General features: G+C 40.8%; 1 protein-coding gene across 1 annotated transcript in view; it reads left to right on the top strand.

The window, feature by feature from the left end:
- Positions 1-18978, top strand: part of LOC5507478 (unconventional myosin-VI) — a 31196-nt gene that overhangs the window by 2848 nt on the left and 9370 nt on the right. Inside the window, exons 5-25 of the mRNA XM_048721426.1 lie at positions 309-368; positions 576-621; positions 2774-2835; positions 3210-3307; positions 3398-3562; positions 4094-4274; positions 5957-6086; positions 6650-6807; positions 7119-7210; positions 12051-12123; positions 13098-13225; positions 13536-13631; positions 14023-14226; positions 15489-15527; positions 15694-15860; positions 16423-16480; positions 16628-16705; positions 16820-16949; positions 17499-17589; positions 18081-18142; positions 18568-18656. Coding sequence (XP_048577383.1) covers positions 309-368; positions 576-621; positions 2774-2835; positions 3210-3307; positions 3398-3562; positions 4094-4274; positions 5957-6086; positions 6650-6807; positions 7119-7210; positions 12051-12123; positions 13098-13225; positions 13536-13631; positions 14023-14226; positions 15489-15527; positions 15694-15860; positions 16423-16480; positions 16628-16705; positions 16820-16949; positions 17499-17589; positions 18081-18142; positions 18568-18656 — 2207 coding nt within the window. The remainder of the gene's footprint in view (positions 1-308; positions 369-575; positions 622-2773; positions 2836-3209; positions 3308-3397; positions 3563-4093; positions 4275-5956; positions 6087-6649; positions 6808-7118; positions 7211-12050; positions 12124-13097; positions 13226-13535; positions 13632-14022; positions 14227-15488; positions 15528-15693; positions 15861-16422; positions 16481-16627; positions 16706-16819; positions 16950-17498; positions 17590-18080; positions 18143-18567; positions 18657-18978) is intronic.

Below are 18978 nucleotides of genomic sequence, written 5' to 3'. Positions count from 1 at the left end.
TGATGATGACGATGGTAAAGATGATGATGATGATGATGATGATGATGATGGTGGTGCTGAGGCTGATAGTGGTGTTTTTATTGTTTGTTCTGATGTTTATTTTTTTATTGGTGATGATGGCATTGATGGTGATTATGACAGATATTATGATAATGATGATGATTATGATGGTAATATTGGTGATATTAGTGATATTAGTGATTGCGATGATGCATTATGTATTATCAATTTTTAGTCTCCATCTATTCAAATCACCATTGTTGATCCACATGTTCTATCTGTATTCATATTCATTTCCTTATTTTCAGCTGACAAGGCCTACAGAGACATGAGGGCTTACAAGCAGAGTCAGTCAATAGTTGTCAGTGGTAAGCAGTTTCATCTGATAGTTTTATAAATACATAGTTAAGTAATCATACATCCGGAATAGAAGAAAGCTGGACACTTTTAATAGCAACAATTGATTTTGTATTTGAGCCATTCAATTATTAGTAATTAACAATTGCATTTTTGACATGCCAGAGTGCAATTGCCATGAGGTACCCTATGATTTATTACTAAATTATTGTCAACAGGTGAAAGTGGTGCTGGAAAAACAGAGTCCACCAAATATATTCTCAGGTAATAAATGGTTGAGTTAATAATTTAAAATAACAATAGTTTAATTGATGCCTTAGGGCAGATCTGGTATTTTTGTCAGGAAGGGGAGGGTTGGGTGAATGACCATCAGGTGGTTTGTAAGATCTGATAATATTTGCTAGACCTGCTAGAGGTTACATTGAGGATAGAGACACATCTTCCCTATCAGCATCCATCCATTGCTATCACCTCCCATCCTACACTATCCCCTCCTGCCTTTTACTAGAACCCATCCTACACTATCAAAACCATCCTACACTATCACCACCTACCTTTCACCATTAGAACCCATCCTACACTATCACAAACCATCCTACACTATCACCACCTACCTTTCACCATTAGAACCCATCCTACACTATCACAAACTATCCTACACTATCACCACCTACCTTTCACCATTAGAACCCATCCTACACTATCAAAACCATCCTACACTATCACCACCTACCTTTCACCATTAGAACCCATCCTACACTATCAAAACCATCCTACACTATCACCACCTACCTTTCACCATTAGAACCCATCCTACACTATCACAAACCATCCTACACTATCACCACCTACCTTTCACCATTAGAACCCATCCTACACTATCAAAACCATCCTATACTATCACCACCTACCTTTCACCATTAGAACCCATCCTACACTATCAAAACCATCCTATACTATCACCACCTAACTTTCACCATTAGAACCCATCCTACACTATCAAAACCATCCTACACTATCACCACCTACCTTTCACCATTAGAACCCATCCTACACTATCAAAACCATCCTATACTATCACCACCTAACTTTCACCATTAGAACCCATCCTACACTATCAAAACCATCCTATACTATCACCACCTAACTTTCACCATTAGAACCCATCCTACACTATCACCACCTACCTTTCACCATTAGAACCCATCCTACACTATCAAAACCATCCTACACTATCACCACCTACCTTTCACCATTAGAATCCATCCTACACTATCAAAACCATCCTATACTATCACCACCTAACTTTCACCATTAGAACCCATCCTACACTATCAAAACCATCCTATACTATCACCACCTAACTTTCACCATTAGAACCCATCCTACACTATCAAAACCATCCTACACTATCACCACCTACCTTTCACCATTAGAACCCATTCTACACTATCAAAACCATCCTATACTATCACCACCTACCTTTCACCATTAGAACCCATCCTACACTATCACAAACCATCCTACACTATCACCACCTACCTTTCACCATTAGAACCCATCCTACACTATCAAAACCATCCTACACTATCACCACCTACCTTTCACCATTAGAACCCATCCTACACTATCACAAACCATCCTACACTATCACCACCTACCTTTCACCATTAGAACCCATCCTACACTATCACAAACCATCCTACACTATCACCACCTACCTTTCACCATTAGAACCCATCCTACACTATCACAAACCATCCTACACTATCACCACCTACCTTTCACCATTAGAACCCATCCTACACTATCAAAACCATCCTATACTATCACCACCTAACTTTCACCATTAGAACCCATCCTACACTATCACCACCTACCTTTCACCATTAGAACCCATCCTACACTATCAAAACCATCCTACACTATCACCACCTACCTTTCACCATTAGAACCCATCCTACACTATCAAAACCATCCTATACTATCACCACCTAACTTTCACCATTAGAACCCATCCTACACTATCAAAACCATCCTACACTATCACCACCTACCTTTCACCATTAGAACCCATCCTACACTATCAAAACCATCCTATACTATCACCACCTACCTTTCACCATTAGAACCCATCCTACACTATCACAAACCATCCTACACTATCACCACCTAACTTTCACCATTAGAACCCATCCTACACTATCACAAACCATCCTACACTATCACCACCTACCTTTCACCATTAGAACCCATCCTACACTATCACCACCCCTTTTACATTATCACCATGCATCCTACACAATCATCTCCTTCACTATCGCCAACTATATCTTTCACTATCTCCCTCACTATCACCACCCCTTTCACACTATCGCCATTCAATATACACTATTGCAATTCATTGTTTTTCCAGATATCTCACAGAATCCTGGGGATCTGGAGATCAGGGAAGAATAGAACAGAGAATTGTAGAAGGTAAAAGTGAAATCATCTAATACCGTGGAGTCTCGATTGTGATTGTTTAAGAACAATAAGGCATATATATATATATAATATGAACATATACTCAATTTCAGGATCCTAAAGGGGTAAAGTGAGAGCTGGTATTCACCCTTTCTTTAGGCTAGGAATTGGGTTTACAGGAGCAGGATTTTAGCTAGGAACTGGAAGGGGAACAGGATTTGGGGTAAACGGGATTGGTAAATAAAAGTGACCAAGAAAACTGGATTAACAGTTCACTGTCAGAACCCTGTTAAATGTGGGGTGTTAAAATCTAATAAGAAAGTTTTAACAAAAGTATGAGAGTCAAGTTACTAGAGTAATTTGTCTTTATATTGTTTGTCACATAGCTAATCCTTTGCTGGAGTCATTTGGTAATGCAAAAACCATGAGAAACATCAACAGCAGCCGTTTTGGCAAATACGTTGAGGTGCACTTTAATGAGAAGGTAAGAACAGTATGAGGGTAGGACCATGTTGCTTTATGGGAGTTACGACCCTAGACAATGCCATAATATGCTGCTTTCCTGTACCCACAGGTTATTGTTGTCGGCGGTTTCATATCCCATTACTTGCTTGAACAGTCCCGGATTTGTATGCAATCCAAAGGAGAGCGCAACTATCATGTGTTCTACCGGCTCTGTGCAGGGGCACCAAAACAGATAAAAGACATGCTCAGACTGACACGTGCACAGGACTTCAACGTAAGATGATGCTGATGATCAGGGCCATAGCAGGGGGTGGGGCACTGGGGGCATATGCTCCCCCAATATTTTCACACAATTATAAGGAAATGGCCAGTAGGGGTGTGGGTGTCCCCCCCCCCAATAGTTTCTGTATTGTGCCCCCCAATCTTACATGGCCTGCTACTGCTCTGATGATAACATGCTGATGATATTTACATCCACTTTTATGGCTGTACTGTTGATTATGATTATGGTAATGGTGATCATGATGCTGATAGTGTTGTGGTGATGATGATTATGATGCACAGTGTGGTGAGGGTGATAGTAAATGATGAGGCTAATAATTTGGGGTGTTGGTGAAAAAGATGCTGCTGAAAAGAATTATAATAACCATTTGCTATAGACTATTTTGATGGTAATGGTTATCAAGATTACTAAGTTGGCGACCATGGAGTCAATTTTGTTGGTGATGGTTTAGGTGTTCGTCTTTTTAATCACTCTGCTGTAGTCCTAGGATGTAGTTTGTAATGCATCATCGTTTACTGTTAGTACCTGAACCAAGGCTCTCTGTCTGATCCAAACCTGGATGACACAAGTGACTTCAAACGCATGGATGCCTCCATGGATAACGTCGGGTTCTCAAAAGAAGAGAAATCAAACATTTACCGTGTAGTGGCAGCCGTGCTGCACCTTGGGAACATTATATTTGAGGATATCGATGACACACATGGTAAGAAAAGGGTTAAGCACTCTGTATAATATGAATAATAGTACCCGCCCCAACCTTACAACACAGGGTATATCAACACCCCAATTATAAATATCAAATTTGAGGATATTGATGACACACATGGTAAGAAAAGGGTTAAGCACTCTGTATAATATGAATAATAGTACCTGCCCCAACCTTACAACACAGGGTATATCAACACCCCAATTATAAATATCAAATTTGAGGATATCGATGACACACATGGTAAGAAAAGGGTTAAGCACTCTGTATAATATGAATAATAGTACCCGCCCCAACCTTACAACACAGGGTATATCAACACCCCAATTATAAATATCAAATTTGAGGATATCGATGACACACATGGTAAGAAAAGGGTTAAGCACTTTGTATAATATGAATAATAGTACCCGCCCCAACCTTACAACACAGAGTATATCAACACCCCAATTATAAATATCAAATTTGAGGATATCGATGACACAAATGGTAAGAAATGGCACCCTTTCCTACCGCACCCTATTTGAGGATATTGATAAATGCGCAAGAAAAGAGAGAACAAATTTTTTACCATAGGAACTCCCGCACCATGCCCCACACATACAATTTAGGGTGACCCTCTTGGAGATATCAAAACTGATTACACGCAAGATAAGAAAGGGGACCGTGTTCCTTACTTCCTTAGGGTTCTACCATTTTGCTTATGAGGGGAGGGGGGTTAGGGGCCTTTTTGTTTAAACAAGGACCCGCACTATAAAAGGGCTTAGCTCCGCCCCCTTTGAGCTAAGTAAAATTCAAATTTCAAGATGACAACACGCGGTAACATTGCGTCGGTAGTGAGACTTTTTAGTTCTGTTATCGTCAGGGGCGTACGCAGCCTATAGGCCTGCAGTCACTGGACTGCGAAAAAAAATTGGCGATCTTATCTTCATAACAACGGGAAAGAATCAAATGTTTACGTACGTAGTTTTATTTAAATGATGAGGATAAAAACTATAATGTTTTTAATCATGGTGGTCTACAGACGATTTCCAAACATATTGTTATGTCGTTCAGTGCCACGCGACGACTGAAGTCCTATTTCAGATTGAGGATGACAGAGGATCGTGTAATACTCTCAAAAGTCTGACGCATTGGCGCCAATTTCAAACCCAAAAGTGGGAGCTATGAAAACTTTACGGGGATGCGGGATGAGGGGCCACGCCTTCATTCAGCTTCTGAATGCTTTGACTGCAACTTGTTAAAATCCTGCGTACGCCCCTGATCGTTAATAATTTGAACTAATTTTTGCTGAAAATTCCTGCTCTTTTGGCGGGATATTCAATGTTAATAGCAAAGAGAAAATAAAACCGAGCAAACGAGAAGAAAAGCGCTTCAAAAGTTTAGTTTGGTTTTCGCTCCTCATGGGCAAACAAGACACGCTTGACTGAACTCCGGAGCTCCGCACCGCATGGCAGTTTACTGACAACTGAGCCTTTCGTGGACCGGGTCCTTGTTTAAGCAGAATTATTTTTTAAAACTGTCGTGCAGAATATTCTTTGTCGTGTAGTGGGGCTTGTTATGTATTGGACCAAACGATGCAAGAATTGTAATTCAATAAGCTCGCCCCCTCATCCCTCAAAAGTTAAATGGTCGGCTCCTTTTACCAATTAGTTACCGATGCGTGCGCTTATTCTCAGGGGGCTGTCAGGTGTCCTCAAAGTGCAGCGATGAAGTCAATATCACAGCCAAGCTACTCGGCGTCTCCCCCGAGGAACTCCAACAGGCGCTGACCACTCGTCTCATGAGCGCGGGCGGCGCTGACGTCAGGTCCGAACCAGGCCCCACCCCGCATCACCCTATATTGTTATTATCATTTGATGATACTAATACTCACATTAATCTAATAACCAGAAATCAACAATTAACTGGGATAACCACCACGTGAAGTGTTAGGGATGTCACGCCAGTCTTACTTTGTTGGTACCGACGCGAAGTTGTTAATCTGTCACGCAGTCTAATTTCATGTAACATGTCACATGACATAATTAGTCACGTAACATAATAAGTCACGTGACATATTTAGTCACGCCCATATGTTGTTTGACGGAATTTATCATAATTTATTTTCCTCTTCATCAAAACACAACATCTTATTAAGATAACCGCACGGTGCGCATGTGACGCAGTTATTCTCTTTATCGTATCGTATCGTATATTTTGTTTAGTGCATAGAAACAGCTTTACACAGATGGTTCTATGGATGCATCAAACGCATACAACTTAAACGTTCATTGTATCACCATAACAGCTTTAATGGTTCACTTCCCTTCTGCACCCTACGCATTCGTTGTCACGACATCTTGTGATCGGCTAATTTCGTTGCGTGACAGGGTGCCTCTGAAGCTCGAGCAGGCTTACGCCGCGCGTGACGCGCTTGCCAAGTCCATCTACACGAAGCTGTTTGACCACATCGTGGCGCAGGTCAATCAGTGTTTCCCATTCACCAGTTCATTCACTTACATCGGCGTACTGGACATTGCTGGTTTTGGTATGTAACGCAAAACCATATCGTACTATGTCACGCGTCATGCAATCTTAAGTCGAGGGCCATGCAATCCGAGGTAACAAATTATGCTCAAATATCACGCGTCACGCAATCTAACTGCACAAATCTGAAATGGCACGGCAAGCGTCATGCTTTTGAAACGTCACGCAATCCAACGTCACACAATCCAGTCTCGTGCGCTGTGAAACGGAATGTCACGCTTCATGTTGTTGTGCGATCATCAAAACCCGTTTTTTTCTAAGCATTTTTAGCGCATTCTAGTGGTGTTGATGGATGAGTTTGATTATTCTCAGAATACTATGAGCTGAACAGCTTTGAGCAGTTTTGCATCAACTACTGTAACGAGAAGCTGCAGCAGTTCTTCAACGATAGGATTCTCAAACAGGTACGCTTACTAGAATAACCCCGACATGACCGAGAAATACTTAACTTATGAGGGATCCTCAAACAGGTACGCTATCTAGAATAACCCCGAATTGACCGAGAAATACTATGACGGATTTTTAAAACAGGTGCGATAGATAGAATAACTAAGAAATGACCGATAAATACTCAAACTAGAATGACAAAGACATGGAACTTTAAACTACGAGGGATTTTGAAACAGGTACGCTAACTAGAGTAACCAAAGCTCGACCGAGAGATACTTAAAGAATTAACAAGACATGACCGAGAAATACTCAAACTAGACTTCATAAAAATGACCGAGAAATATTACAACTAGAATAGCCACGACATGACCGAGAAATACTAAAACTATGAGGGATTTTCAAACAGATACGCTAACTAGAATTCCAAGAGCCATGACCGAGGAAACTGTACCAAGATATGGTCAAAAAAGTATTTTATTTCATTATAAGAGGTCCATTATAGTTGAGACTGTTGGTCATATCGGGATACGGCATGTGATGCTTTTAATTTTTGTTGTACAAATGAACTTTTTTATTCAAGAATAATGATAATTGTTTGCCTAAGACTTTCGTCAATTAAAGGTTTGGTTTGGCGTGATTTAAAAACACCCATCCTAGGCGGACTTTGAGAGGGTTAGCTCGTATTTTTGTAGTTGCTCTTGTTGTTAGAAATCGGTGCAGCATTATTCATACATTAAAAGGGGACAATGTCACCCCCCACCCCATCCAACACACACACCCACCCACCCTCTATCTCTAGCATAATACACTTTTTTCAAGGGCTTATAAGCATTTATTTAGGATTTGTAAAAGATTGAAATTTATTCAGTAGCTTCTAAAATGATTGCTATGATTGAATATGATTGTCATTCAATAACAACCCTATAGTCTGCAATAATATATTACAAGCAAAAACAACTGGATCTCCCCAACCACCATATTTGAGGCCTGCTCAGGAATTAGTTTTTCATCTGACAGAAAAGTGCATACATGTTGCATACATGAAGACCATTTGCTATTTGGCATTTGCCATCTGCGTTGATCTATACTTATCTACAGCTTGCTACAGCATATACAAATAAGTATGTTAAACGTAACACAAACGTCTCATGCAAAAAATTCATATTTAATATTAATTTAATCTAAACATATGTCCGTTATTTAAAGCGTTCCATGTGCCGCAGGTAACTGTGTCTCGAGTGTATTTTCTGATTGTTCAGAATTTCTTGTGCAGGACACGAACTGCTCGCCTCTCTCCCTGGAACATATCTGTGACACTGCATAGGGCCACACGCTTGGGTCGCTCCTGTTCCGTCTTGTTGGCCGTTGTTTTCTTGTCAGTCACTTGCTTGCCATCTTGTCTCGGTACTATCGTCTTGGGGGGCCTCTCGCTGTCCTTTCTGCTTTGAAGTTTCTCTTGTTTGGCCTTTTCCACTACGGTCTTACCTGTTGCTTTGCGAGAACTCGGTCCAAACAGACTGTCTAGCACTTTCGGTTTGCTGTTCCTGGCCTGATCTTTTCTCTTCTCCTTCACTACTACAGGTAGCTGAATATCTGTAGCTTGTTCGCTGCGTGCTTCGATATTCGTTTGGTTTTGAACCAGTGGTGGTGGTGGCTTTGGGATAAGTCTCGTTCTCGTTTCGGCACCTCCATTTTGTAAGTGCTTCTTGGTGCGCTCCTGTGAGAAGGAACCAAACGAGTTACTGTCATTTTGAGTTGTTTACTGGGCTGCGGATCAGTGCTCTTGATTTTCTGTGCACTCATTTTCAGTATTATTTTTATCTCTCGTTATATATGTTAGTATAACAAAATATAGCTCGTTGCGATCTGTCTGGATTAGAAAATGTTTCTCTTTTTTGTCTTCAAAGCGACTGGTTTGCTTGAAAGTTCATTCTGCGTACAAATCTGATAGAGCGATTTTATGGTTAAAAAAAGTTGTGACTTGTGACGTTGTTTTGCGTCCATCCAGTGCGTCATTATCACGTGATACCACGGCATTATCACGTGATACCAGTTATTTTGGCGAAAAACTACCGAAATATTACGAAAAGCATATTTTGTACCGAAATATGATTGGCTAGATGTAGATATGACGAATATCATTTCGTCCTATACCGACTTGCCAGGGTAACAGATTGGTCAATAAGTGCAGGGTATTATTTGGAGTAAAGATAATTAGAAAATAACCAGGAATAGCACACCACAAAAACGACAACAAGATTTTTTTTAGAAAAAATATATACAATGTTTTGAATAAATATACTAAAAATTGCTAAAAAATAGAATACTTATTGCGAAAATTTGTTCTATGCTTATGATATTTTTCTATTTTATAGTCCATTCTGATAAGTCGAAACTCCTTCTTTAAGTTCTAAATTATTTCTTTGGTGGTCCTTTTGCTGACTCTCTATTTGAATTTAAATTTGCTTGATTATTCATGTCGTTTGTTTTATTCTTGATAGAGTTATAACAGTTTCATGATATTGCTAGAAAATGTAATACATACGAACCTGTTTTTAAATTCCATTTGAAAGAGTGGATATTTTTTTAGGAGGCGGGCTAAGTTTCATTTAACAGCCACCTAATAACCGTGACGACTGACTAACATTACACCAGCTACCCACCAATCAAGAGTTCAAGAGCCATCCATCAATCATGATCGAGTTACATCAGCTACCCACAAATAAGTATCGCATTATACCAGCCCAGCCATCCATTAATCAGGATCGCGTTACACCAGCCATCAACCAATCAGGATCGCGTTACACCAACCATCAACCAATCAGGATCGTGTTACCCAAGTCATCCCCAAATTAGGATAACATTCTCATGAATACCGTGCTCTGGTTGAGGTATTTATGAAAGTCAAAACGTGACTGTTTTGCCACAAACACGAGACACGTTACTCCATTTAACTTTAATTTGAGTTATAGGGAATTCAAGGTCTATAGGTCTGGCTAAGTTCGTGTTATCCGATCAAAAACTCCCAAAATTAGGTAAAAAATCAAGAGATCTCAATCTCAGTTCGATTTAAATACTACTTTTTTCACAATTTTATTCATAGCTCGTTTTCGAACTATATTAATGACGTCATTTCAGTTGGCCTGGCTGTAAAAAGTTTTCCCTCAAGCGTCCTTACTCAGCAACCACTAAGTAAGAGCGCCATTTCCTTCAGTGCTTGCATTTAAAGCGAACTGGCCCTTGTGAACTTTATCGGGAATTGAAATCAGTCAAACGAAGGAAATGCCTTTAGTCAAGGTTCAATCTAAACCTAGGTGTGTTCCTGCGCCTTTAAACTGTCGGGGTGACCCTCCGTCGCTCAACCAGGACGCCATGTCCGGCGGAAGAAAAAACCCTTTCTGTTGTTCGAGCGAAACGCGAGCGAGAGCCGTCCGCCTCACCTCGCCGTGTGGGACAAGTTTTCAACTTGGCCGCAGTACAAGAAGAATTAAACGAAGACGAGGGAACTTTTCAAAACTTAAAACCCCTTTCAAGACGTACAACGAAGAAAGAACTGCCCAGAAAACAGAAAGCCGAAACACAAGTCATGCCGAAGGAGAGTGTTCAAGAGATGAAGCAGAAAGACAAATGTAGCAAGAAAGGGGGTTTGAAGTCTGCAAGAGCCGTGGTTCAACGGGGAGATGCCAAGAAAATCGCTGGGAAAAAAGCTGCAAAACAAGAGCAAGAGCGACCCAAGCGTGTGGCCATATGCAGTGTCACAGATATGTTCCAGGGAGAGAGGCGAGCAGTTCGTGTCCTGCACAAGAAATTCTGAACAGAATTTGAGATAAAAATTTATAACCACAACCAGGTTTTTTTTATAATTAAGTTTGTAATATAGTTATCTATTTATCAACTATGTGTTTTTGCTTGCCTTTCTCATTTATCCCATGTGTACATAATTGTTCAGAGTATTTATGCTGTGAAAACAAACTTATTTATTCGGGCATAGATCTCAGATAGATAGAGTTATTCTTTATCTTGTTTGTATGGAAGCGTATTATGTATGAGCAGGCTATATCTTTTATGATGGTATACACTTATTTCAATTAGGTTTGACTTTAAAAAGTGGAAACTGCGAGTGCCTTTATGTGAGAACCATGTAATGAATGAACGCATCTATACAAGAAAACAATTTTTTTTCCAAACTGCTTGGGGCATTTTCCTTATTTGAAATAGGTGTATTATTAGGCTTTTGACGACGATCATTTGATCGTAATACATGCCTTCACCTGCGTTTGCAATACTACACTACACTTTACATGTTATGCTGCCTAAAATGTATTATTTGATATATATTATTAAAATATATATCATTTTATTATATACATACTGAGAAACATATATGCTCACTAAAAAAACATATTCTGTAAATTTTCGCTCGTTAACTGGTCTCATTAAATCAGAGGCGCAAACGATGTTTTTTCACAGTGAAGAAAATTCGTTCGCGGTTCTGATAGGACGAAAGGTTTTTTTTCACTGCATTTAAATGGCTTCAATCCCAACGCATCAACGAGTACATAAAAATCGTACAAGCATTTTCCATTTAGTAATTTATTTATTTCATAGATGTCGAGATTTTAGAGATTAGAAAGTGCACTACTTGTGTAACATGAGTTACAGTCTTGTGCGTGACATTAGCGAGACAGATTCATTTCAATGTAAGTTTCTGTCTGTCTTCAACTGAACCGTCGAACAGCACAAACCTCGGAGCCTGTGTAGCCAAGTCTAATAAAATGCAAGCTTACGAGGTTGTTTGTCAGTGAAAGGTTTTGTTGGTCTATTATACAAAAGGGTGGATGTTTTCCTATGCAGGAACAAGAATTGTACGATCGCGAGGGCCTGGGAGTGAAAACAGTCAAGTACATGGATAATCAGGATTGCATAGGTAATTCAGGGGTACATAAGTAAGCCAGGTCCCCACCCCTCCCTAGATAGGCAAGTCTGATCCCCACCCCTCCCTACATAGGCAAGTCTGATCCCCACCCCTCCCTACATAGGCATGCCAGACCCCCACCCCTCCCTACATAGGCTAGCCTGATCCACACCCCTCCCTACATAGGCAAGTATGATCCCAATCCCTCCCTACATAGGCAAGCCAGATCCCCACCCCTCCCTACATAGCCAAGCCATATCCCCACCCCTCCCTGAATAGGCAAGTAAGATCCCCACCCCTCCCTACATAGGCAAGTCTGATCCACACCCCTCCCTACATAGGCAAGTATGATCCCCATCCCTCCCTACATAGGCAAGCCAGATCCCCACCCCTCCCTACATAGGCAAGCCAGATCCCCACCCCTCCCTGAATAGGTAAGTAAGATCCCCACCCTTCCCTACATAGGCAAGTCTTATCCCCACCCCTTCCTACATAGGCAAGTATGATCCCCATCCCTCCCTTCATAGGCAAGCCAGATCCCCACCCCTCCCTGCATAGGCAAATATGATCCCCATCCCTCCCTACAAAGGCAAGTATGATCCCCACCCCTCCCAACATAGGCAAGTCTGATCCCCACCCCTCCCGTTACATGTTTTCCCCCTGCCTTCTCATCTCCTGTTCTTTTTATTTTGTCATCTCTTAGTCTTTGTTGTTGTTCTTTGTCTTTTTCATTGTCTTTTTCTCCATCGCCGTCGTTTTCTTGTCTTTTTTTTGATCATCTAAACCCCTTTTAACACCTTTCTTTTTGTTCTTGTTCTCTCTCTCCTGCTTTTCTTCTTCTTCGTCATCCTCATCATCTTCTTCTGTTCGAAATTCTTCTTCTCTTTGTCCTTGCTGTTTTTCTACTCCTCCTCCTTTTATTTTCACATATGGCGTTTACCTTTTTGTACTAACATCTTTGTCCTGACGCCTTGTACCGTATGCAGATCTAATCGAAGCAAAGAAGACTGGAATTCTGGATATTTTGGATGAAGAAAGCAAACTGCCTAAACCAACAAGCGCACACTTCACTTCGGACATTCACCTCAAACACAAGAATCACTTCCGGCTAGCGGTGAGTGGAATAACTTCCGGTTATTGGTGGGTCGAATCCACTACCGGCTAGCGGTGAGTGGAATAACTTCCGGTTATTGGTGGGTCGAATCCACTACCGGCTAGCGGTGAGTGAAATAACATCCGGTTATTGGTGAGTCGAATCCACTACCGATTAGCGGTGGGAAGAATCACATCCGGTTAGTGGTGGGAAGAATCACTTCCGGCTAGCAGTGGGTGGTCAACCTGGGACGAAAAGTCTTTTGCATTGCATTGGGATACATCTTGAACCGATTGTCGGTCAATCTTATTCATGTATTTGTTGTTTCCAGCTCCCAAGGAAATCTCCGCTAATGTACCACAGGAATCTGCGGGACGATGAGGGATTTCTGATCAGACATTTCGCAGGAGCTGTTTGCTACCACACGGTATATTCCACTACTGTATATTCCATAGCTGTTGCTTGGTTAAGACACCCTCCAGCTCCCATTCTAATTTTGAATCCCTATAGATAAGCGCACCTCCCAAACACCATAAGAATATCCTGTATATCACCCAAAGCGTATATAAACTTAAATACGCTTTACAATGCGTATTTTAAACTTCGCTTTTTTAACAACACGACGTGTCTACCTCAAGTTCCTCAAGTGACCATTGTCTAAGTTCGTTTCTTTGGACCTACTTTGTGTTGCATTTTCTTATTTGTCAAAACCCACGCCAACCCCCTCATACCCCCTCTTCAATTTAGTCTGGATCCACCAGAAAATCAAAAGAAGATAGATGTGATTCTTAATAATCGATAACTATTCGCGTAAACAGCAAGAGTTCATCGACAAGAACAACGATGCCCTCCATAACGACCTCGCCGAACTCATCAGCGAAAGCAAGGACTCATTCGTAAAGAGCCTGTTCCCCTCTGCTTCCGGTAACGGCGACCGCATTATCGGTGGTGTTACTATGGCGGGCTCAGGGCGACAAGGAAGCAAGAAACTCGCCTTCGTTAGCGTCGGTAGCAAATTCAGGGTGAGTAATGGCCATCGATTTAAAGAAGGCCAATCACACAGCCATTTTATGCTCCCGCTCAATACCGAGTCACACAAAGCATCAATTTCCATCGGCTAATTCAAGCAAGTGTCTGAGAAACTTTCAATCAAATGTCATTAATAAAATATCAGACTTCCATATGGATGGTTATTTTGAAATTTTCTTGCAAATAGACCGTTGTATTTTCAATAATGAACAATAATAAAAGAATAACCTGGCTGTTCGTATGAGGGATGACTGCTGGGATTGTGTGTTCCTATCCTGTTTGCTGTTCTCCGTTTTTGTAGCTACTGCGCATGTGCGAGTAGCTACTATGTCATCACGAAGAAAAAATAAATAAAAAAGTAAGATTTGCCGCGGGGTTAGCTGGGAAAATTTGACCTCGGATACACTTCGTGATATGATCGTTACGAAGCGCCAGTCTAGAATCACTTTATAAAGAAGAGAATATGTAAATAATTAAAAGCTTTTGGGTTTTGTTAAAAAATTTTTACATATTCGCTTACGGCAGCTTGGTTTGTTAAACTCGAATGCGGCTGCATTCCATTCACATTCCGAGTTATGATCGTTCAAACTTTGCGTCAGGTTATTGATTTATAAAGAGTTTGCAATACGTACCGAAACACACGATCTTATGTAGACACGCTCTCCTTTGGTATTGAAGCTCAAGTTTTTTCGCCTGTATCCGATTCCTTTTGACATTAAGTCAAGTTGCAAAGCTTTATTGAGGTTCTCTGTAGGTTCAAACATATTAACTTAAGTTATTTCGTACAAAAACATGCCCCCGCAAATTTACTTATCGAATTATTATGCTTATAGATTATTATGCAAAATACATATTGTACAACAGTAATGTGATCAATTGTTGTGGGTATTTTATTTTTGTAAAAGAGAAAACTAACTGGAATTCGTCATGCTCGACGTGTCCTAATAGCAGTAATAACATTAATGGCAGTGATGACATAAGGTCATGGTATCTGATTCCGTATTCTGATAATTTTTTCTTCCTTTTTTTATCCATTGGATACCGCTCATCAATACATTTTATAGTATGATTATAATAAGAAATAACCTAGAAATGTATGATAACATTACAGTTGTAAATACTTGCCTGCAGTAGCTACATGCACGTTTACGGGCCTATTTTTTGGTTGTGCTGTGCCCTTCAATATTTCCAAAAATTATTTTGTAATTATACGCTACGTACTACGTTTGCCGCTGACCGCTGTTTTTTATTGCAGACTCAGCTGCAGCAATTGATGGATAAGCTCGATAGCACGGTGAGTCACGTGTGAGTCACGTGCTACTATGTTTCTACTTTATTTTTACGATGTTTAAAAGTCTAAAATAACCGCGTTTAAAACACGTGTGACTCTATAGACTGTCCACAGCATAATTTCCATCAATCGGCAATGACCGTAATGTTTGTCGGTGTTTGATTATCAGGGCGCTAGTTTCATCAGGTGCATCAAACCCAACGGTAAAATGAGTGCCAACCTGTTCGAAGGCGGCTCGATTCTCAGCCAACTTGAGTGCGCGGGAATGGTATCTGTGCTTGCGCTTATGCAAGATGGCTGGCCTTCTAGGACACAGTTCACAGAACTCTATCAGATGTGAGTAGACTGGTGGGCGTGGGGGACAGTGCTGAATAACGTATGCGCATGCGCGTGCTCTGGAGAAAACAAGCACAATCGTAGTGTTGAATCGTTCGAGTAAAGGTACGAAAGGCTGACTTCAGTTGCTGTATTGACTAACTGTACAGCATTAAAACCATACTGTACAAAAGATGACAGATTTGTGTGATAATGAGGGAGTCATAAAGAAAATTATAGCCTTATGTTTGGTCTAGTTTTCTTAGCATTCGCCAAAATGTGACAGTTCGCCGGTAAAATGCCGCCATTTCAAAACAAAAAGGCTGGTTTAACCGCGCGGTACTGGAACTTTCTTGCATTTTTCAGCACTGTCGGCGTGGGGTGTTTTGGGCGTGAGTTTATGAGAGAGGGTTGTTATCAGTACTAGATACAAGAAATGCGAGGGTGGTAGTAGTTCTAGACATTATACAAAAGAGGTGGCAAAGTTCAGACAAATAAGTTTATGGTGGATTGTTGCGAAAATTAAATTAGTTGTTTGTTCAGATGCATATAATATTGCACATAATCTCTTTTTTTTTGTCAGGTACAAGAATTTCCTTCCCAGCAAGCTCGCAAGGCTGGACCCAAGGATGTTCTGCAGAGTAAGTCGATGTCGTAACCGCTCTCCTACTACAGGGATAGGCACCCTAACACAGCGTTCAACTATTTACAAAATTTATATTTGGCATAGATAAACCTATGGTCTATAATTTTACTTGCATAGGGTTAAATTAACCTTTATTTTTTAGGCTTTGTTTCACGCACTTGGAATGAGCGACAAGGACTACAAGTTTGGTTCCTCTAAGATTTTCTTCCGACCAGGAAAGGTAACTTATTATAATACTTATTATAATTGTCGTGGGCTTCTTTTGTTTTTAGGGATTTTTTGCGCTAGGTTTTTTACATAGATGTTTGTTTATTTTGTCGCGTCTTCTCGCAAGTTCGCAGAGTTTGACGCCGTAATGCAGACCGACCCGGAGAACTTGAAGAAGCTGGTCTCCAAGGTGACGACATGGTTGATCCGAACTCGCTGGAGAAGAGCCATATATGGAACGCTGTCAGTCATCAAACGTGAGTAATAAGAGGATCGATACATTATCGTCATCAGCACTACAAAGACCAACATCAGTAACTATCATTACCAGCAGCACAATTAGGACCGAATTCATAACTAACATCGTCATTAGCACAATAACGACCAACATGATAACTATCGTCATCAGCAGCATAATAACCACCAACATCAAAACCATCAGTAGCAGCACGATAACGACCGAATTCATAACTAACATCGTCACTATCATCAGCAGTAGGCACAGGAGGCAGCTCGATCATTACCAGTATCAGCTTAAAGACCATCAATATTATCATGAAAAAGTCATCATCATAACCCCCCGGCTTCATTAATAGATAGCAATAAATAACGCCTTTACGGCCGCTATCGTTATTAATGTCATGTTCATGAATTTAAAGGGTGTATTATGACTGCCTTTTTTTAACCGCCCTTGTTTACACTTTAACGATTTTATTTCCATTTCAAAATCAAGAATCATTCTCTTAATCATACTCTCGTAATTTTAATCACTCTCGCTTAAAATGCATTTATTCTGTCCTCTGCAGTTGCCAACAAGATCAAGTTCCGTACTCAAGCGATCATTAGAATCCAGAAGACAGTCAAGATGTTCATTGCCGTCACAAGACACAAGCCTAGGTAGGCGTGAACCAGGACTCATCCCTGCCGTCTTCAGCCGTTCCATCAGATATATATAAACCTGAAAACAAGAAAAATGCATTGGGCTGAAGTTTGATAACGTACTGTTGTGGTGATACAGTTGGCAGAGAGATTGACAGTAGTTTTCTTTCGTTCATTCTATAACATATACGTCATGGTGTTTAGCCATTTAACTATGAATGTCAGTTACGTTATGATCTCTAGATTTGTGTAGGCGTGGAATGAAGCTACTTATGTTAGGGATGGGTTTGAAATACCATCACAATAGCTAGAAAATGTTGTCGGGGTAGGCTTTGTTTTGCTGGGCAAGGGCACAGGTTCTTTTATATTCCGGCTATGCTGTGGTAAAGATCGCCTGGGGGTTTGATATGGCAATAATTGGAATTAAGGGGGGTGGAGGTTGGAGCTCTGCGGCCATGAATATCACAACAAACCGATTAAATCTAATTCTTGGAATTTTTCCCCACAAGGTATCAAGGCATTATGAAGATTCGCCGTCTTGAGGTGCAGGTTGACAACTTGGCACAGCTAGGTAATTTGATAAATCAGATGAAAAGCATCATCCCGTTCCCCCTGAAAAGACACAGAATGGATGTGAGCCGTCTTAGTATGGTCCCATGTTAGGCACGAGACAACCTTAAGCCGCAATTTTGAAGAAATCAACTTCTCTCAAATTGTATCATTGTAAGAGAATAAAAGAGTATACTTTGACAGACTTTCGCGAGGCTGAAAGAAACACCTAGAGGAGCCTTATTTAGACGAAGGTCGTCCGTAGTCAGGCGGGTGGGGAGGTGGTGGTGCGTAGGCCCCCTTGGTGGACAAAAAGTGGGTAATTTCTTCTCTTCCCCCCCCCCCCCTCAGCCAATCCTTGGTAACGCGGATGATATGGAAGGGTTACATCACTCAACACTCAGTTGTGACTGTTGATTTGTTGATTTCCCTTTGTTATCTGTACAGCTTCAAGCTTGAAAAAGGATAAGGATAAGGTATCCAAGCAGATCCAGGACCTCCGTAACGCGACGCAGTCAGCCATCAAAAAGATCAAGGTAATGGTCTAGTGGTCCCAGGCTAGAGCCTTTCGAGTAGACAATGATTAGGCTTAGGTTTCTTCTTGGCATACAATATGATAAAGAATGCATATAAATAGTACAATTGCGAAAGACTTTAAATAGACAGCTGCGAAGATGGCTCTATGTCTAGTGGTCCCAGGCTAGAGCCTTGGAGTGACCCATGATTTGGTGTAGGTGTCTTGTGGCATAAGATATGGTAACAAAATGCATATAAATAGTAGAATGTTGCGAAAGACTTTAAATAGACAGCTGCGAAGATGGCTCTTTGTCTAGTGGTCTCGTTGGCATAAAATATAGT

Source organism: Nematostella vectensis, chromosome 14 (genome assembly GCF_932526225.1).
Source record: "Nematostella vectensis chromosome 14, jaNemVect1.1, whole genome shotgun sequence".
In the NCBI taxonomy this organism is placed as follows: Eukaryota; Metazoa; Cnidaria; class Anthozoa; order Actiniaria; family Edwardsiidae; genus Nematostella; species Nematostella vectensis.
Note: the sequence above shows the minus strand (reverse complement) of the source record. Positions and strands in the feature narration are given on the sequence as shown.